This window comes from Cynara cardunculus, unplaced genomic scaffold (assembly GCF_001531365.2).
Source record: "Cynara cardunculus var. scolymus isolate 2C unplaced genomic scaffold, CcrdV1 Un_Scaffold_8912, whole genome shotgun sequence".
NCBI classification, from domain to species: domain Eukaryota; kingdom Viridiplantae; phylum Streptophyta; class Magnoliopsida; order Asterales; family Asteraceae; genus Cynara; species Cynara cardunculus.
This window is the reverse complement of record NW_020204553.1, coordinates 6,145-10,802: the sequence shown is the minus strand read 5'-3', so window position 1 is coordinate 10,802 and position 4,658 is coordinate 6,145. Positions and strand designations below refer to the sequence as shown.

General features: G+C 33.8%; 1 protein-coding gene across 1 annotated transcript; it reads left to right on the top strand.

The window, feature by feature from the left end:
• Positions 1-2,038: 2,038 nt before the first annotated feature.
• LOC112505182 lies at positions 2,039-3,745 on the top strand (the record flags this gene model as incomplete). The annotated part of the gene is made up of 4 exons (XM_025109128.1): positions 2,039-2,155; positions 2,246-2,604; positions 3,034-3,103; positions 3,638-3,745. Coding segments are annotated over exons 1-4 (654 nt in total), but the record flags the coding sequence as incomplete, so codon positions are not given.
• Positions 3,746-4,658: the final 913 nt, after the last annotated feature.

Below are 4,658 nucleotides of genomic sequence, written 5' to 3'. Positions count from 1 at the left end.
CTGTCATTCTTGACTTGCACGATGAAACAGCTGCTGATGCTAGTCCTCTGTTGTCTTCTGTGGAAGATATCCTTCTGTCAACACTTGCAGAATACTTTTTCATACTTTTACATGAAGTAAATATTATAGCTAACAGCATGTCTTATGGATGCATGGTTGTGTAAGGTAAGTGTGTGTATATGGGGAAGGGGGGGCTGTATAGCCGACCTTCCTGTTTTAGAAATGTATAAAAGGGAGGGCTTAGTCTCCATTTCTCTTTTTCTTGCCATTTTGAGAATTTGAGCGATTTAAAAAATGAAGTCTTGATCGGATTAATCCTGGATTAAAGAACAAATTGACTTCAAGTATTTGGTTTCAAAAGACTTTCAAGGTGAGTGATATAAAGGTTTTACTCTTTTTGAAATGCATAATTGTAGTATAAATTTTTATCTGGTTTGAAGTTTAAACCGTAAGAGGGTTATCCGGTTTAGTCTTAAACCGCACAAAGCTTGGACGATTTAAGGTATAAATCGGGTATGTTTTGAGCGGTTTAGTCTTAAACCGGATGGGAGTTGGGCAATTTAAGCCCTAAACCGGTCAAGGCATGAGCGATCTAAAAATAAACGCATTGACCGGATTAAAATAAACCGGATGTGAATTGAGCGATTTATGATCTTTGAATGTGGCAAATATTTTGAATGGAGAAGTAGGAATACGACTATAGGATGGCCGACTTATTCTAAATCGGACGACATGGCATAGTGTTGTCCGGATTTGTAATCCGAACAAAAGTGTTAGAAATAATTCTAAGTGATGACCAGTTTAGTTAAATCAGACAAATTGTGGAAGTGTTGTCCGGATTTGTTATCCGGACGAGGTTGACCGGATTAAGTGTTATCTTGATAAAAATATGATTCTTTTGGAACAATAAAATGGGAATTTTAACAAAATTGAATTAAAATGATAATAATTCCATTGACTGCGGTCTATTCTATATGAAATTGTTATATGAAATATTTTGATGAAGAAATAAGGGTGGCATATCGAGGAGAGGTGTACCATGGAATAAGGGTGACATATAAGGAGAGGTGTACATGGGATAAGGGTGGCATATCAAGGAGAGGTGTACATTTGGATATAAGGGTGGCATTTGTATGTGTGTATTTTGTAATAAAACTCTTACTATTATATCCCTTAAGATTACCGTGATTTGGAATCTTTATTTCTTTGTGATTTAAAGATTTAGAATCAAGATTCTTAATGGAAATCATAGTCTGGATGTTATAGAAGAGGAGATAACAGATTTGGCCTGAAACTTTGATTAAACCATATTTGATTCAAGAGGTTTAAAAGTGGCATTCTGATAAATGAATAATGTAAACCTGTTTGGTTTTGATGTATTAGCTACAAGCTGAGTTTTTGGTTTAGAAAGTGAAAGGTATTGTTATTGTATTTGTTATATATCTGAAAAGTTATTTTACATAAGTTTTTGGTGTTTATCATCCTGCAATAACATAAATAGGGTAACTCACTAGACCTTTTTGGTCTAACCCTYGTTTTGTGATTTTAWATATGTATTGCARGAAGTGCAGAARGTAAGGGAAAGGGAAAACTGTAATAATTTCCCTATATGCTTATCTACATGAAGATTTGTTGACGACATGTATAGTTTTGATATATGTAACTGGATTAGTGCAAGAATTGTATTTTGAATTTTTGGACCATGTATTTTATACTGGTAGATTCTTATACTAAGGGACCTTTGTGGTGTACAAACATATATTTCTTATGTATGAAATACGTGTTACATGCAATATGTGGAATGGGATGTTACATTCAGGCAATGTACACAAACAATGCTAACTTTGTTGCTAGTGATACATTGAAAATAATACTACCGTTATGGTGTCATTGATTTGTGCATGAATGAGGTTAAAAATGGGAATAGACCTGGTAGTCACTTCAAAAAGCTTGGGGGTGGGGAAACATAGAGAAGAAGATTAAGGAACGAACAGGAAAATCTTTTGACAAGAAGCAACTTAAAAACAAATGGGACACTATGAAGAAAGAAGTGAAGTTGTATGATCGTTTAATGAGGATTGAATCTGGCATTGGATGGGATCCCGTGAGAAAGACAATTGTTGCATCACCAGAGTGGTGGGACGAAAAAATAAAGGTAATACTATTTTATATATATTCTTTTGTTTTGTATTACTTCTTCATGATTTCCTAGTGAAATTTGCTAATAAGAGCCATTAACACACAGGGCGATAAAGATCTTGCCAAGTTTAGGGACTTAAATTTGGAGATTTATCAAGTGTATTATGAGCCTTTATTTCGGGATTCCGTTGCCATTGAAGATAAGACTAAGGCTCCCGTTGAATGTCAAAACAATAGTGGTCCAACTAATGTTGAAGATAAAGAAGATCATGAGGGGAAAGAAAATAGTGATGAAGTGAATTTAGGCGACGATGATAAACATCTTTTCCCTCAAAGTAGTTCTAGTAAAAGGAAGAAGCCGAATAATGTCGCACCTACCCGTTCAACCAAGGGAAAATCATCTGTAACTTCCTCATTTGAGGATACACTAGATAATGTAATGGAGGCACTATCATCACGAAGCAYGCAAACTTTTTCATCACATAATAATTACTCACCAACGACACAAGAATGCATGGACATTGTGACATGTTTTTTAGGATTTGAAGAAGGTTCAAGGATGTATAGCCAAGCATTACACATCTTCCTAAAAAAGCAAGTCCGTGAAAATTTTATGGTTCCATAGACACACATGGCAAGGATGGAGTTTTTTTAAGTTACTTATGGAAGAATGATTCATATCGTGTTTTTCCCATTTCATTTTATCTATCCCTTTTTAGGATGATGTTTCACATTATTGTTTAATATTGTGATATTACGTTTTCAACTGGTTTCATATCCTGTATTATCGTTTGACATTATGTATGACGTTTGACATTATGTGTGGCGTTTGATATTATCTATCCTTTTTATATGCGTTTTTAATATGTTTGATTTGTTTTTATCTATTAATAGGATGAATAGTGATGACTCTGATTCGAATTATGATAATGAAATAAATTGGGTGGAAGAGAAGAACTATTGGGTACTATCATGTGCAATAGCTATCAAAGGGATACTAATACGTCATAAATTGAATAGCACGCGTATGCCTTGCCGCACATCTTCTCGCACAGAAAACATATTTATTCATGAAGTACTTAACGGTCATCCTAGACGTTGCTGTGAAGATTTCAGATTACATGTCACAGTATTCAAAATGTATGTTCAGATCTTGCTRCAMGTTACGGGTTAAAGCCAACACGTAATATATGTATTGAGGAGTCTGTTGGCATTTTCTTGATGACTTTAGCACATGGGTATAGGAATAGGTTAATTCAAGAAACCCTTAATCATTCTGGAGAGACTATTCATAGACATTTCCATGCTGTTTTGAAAGCTGTGCTTAAGTTAAGTGCGGACATCATAAAGCCAMATGCAAATTACAATGAACATGTACTTGCACATATTTTAAATAACTCTCGTTATTATCCAATGTTCAAGGTACTTCCTATATCTTGCTTCGTATTTGACCGTATCATTTTAATAGATTAATAAATTATTTTACTTATATGCGTAGGATTGTATTGGTGCTATCGATGGGACACACGTAAGGGCATTGGTTCGAGAGCATGAGCAAGAAAAATACATTGGTAGAATAGGATATGCGACGGAAAATATCATGACAGTTTGTGATTTTAATATGTGTTTTATGTTTGCATGGACTGGATGGGAGGAACTGCACATGACACACATATATTTTTTGAAGCCTTATGTAGAACTGGACTTAAATTTCTACATCCAATCGGTAATTTGTAATTTTTTTGTAGTAACGAAAACGTTTATGTTCTCTTACCATTTGAAACGAATAATAAAAGTTTGTTTATTTTTCATAACAGATAAGTACTATATTGTTGATGCCGGATATCCAAATACTAAAGGTTATCTTGCTCCATACAAAGGAACAAATATTCGTTATCACATACCTGATTTCCGTCGTGGACAAACTGCAACAATATGTGCTCCCAAAGAAGCAAAAAAAAAACATTTAACTATTATCACTCATCACTGAGGAATGTTGTTGGACGAACTTTTGGAGTATGGAAAGCTAGGTGGCAAATACTAAAAGATATGCATGTCAATTACAACTATGAGACACACGTAAATATTGTGTTAGCGTCGATGACAATTCATAATTATATTAGAATGAACGGTAGTTTTGACGAAGCATTTGACATGGTGCAACAAGAATCATACAACCCTCATATTGATGTTGATGATGAAGGATGTGGTAGCAATAATGAAACACATGAAAACACAAGTTCACGTCGCAGGAGTGACGATCTATATATGAGTGTGGTAAGAGATATGATTACAGGAGATCTAATAGGTGGATCCAGATGAATATTTATTATAAATGACAATCTACTCATGTTATTTATATTTTGGTTATAAAAATATTACATTATAAGACGATCTAATATTCTTTTGTTGTACAGGTCTATTATTTTTGTCATAAATTATTAATGGTATTGGTATAAATGTTTGTTAATTATTAATCTTATTGATATAAATTATTAACCTTATTGATATCAATTATT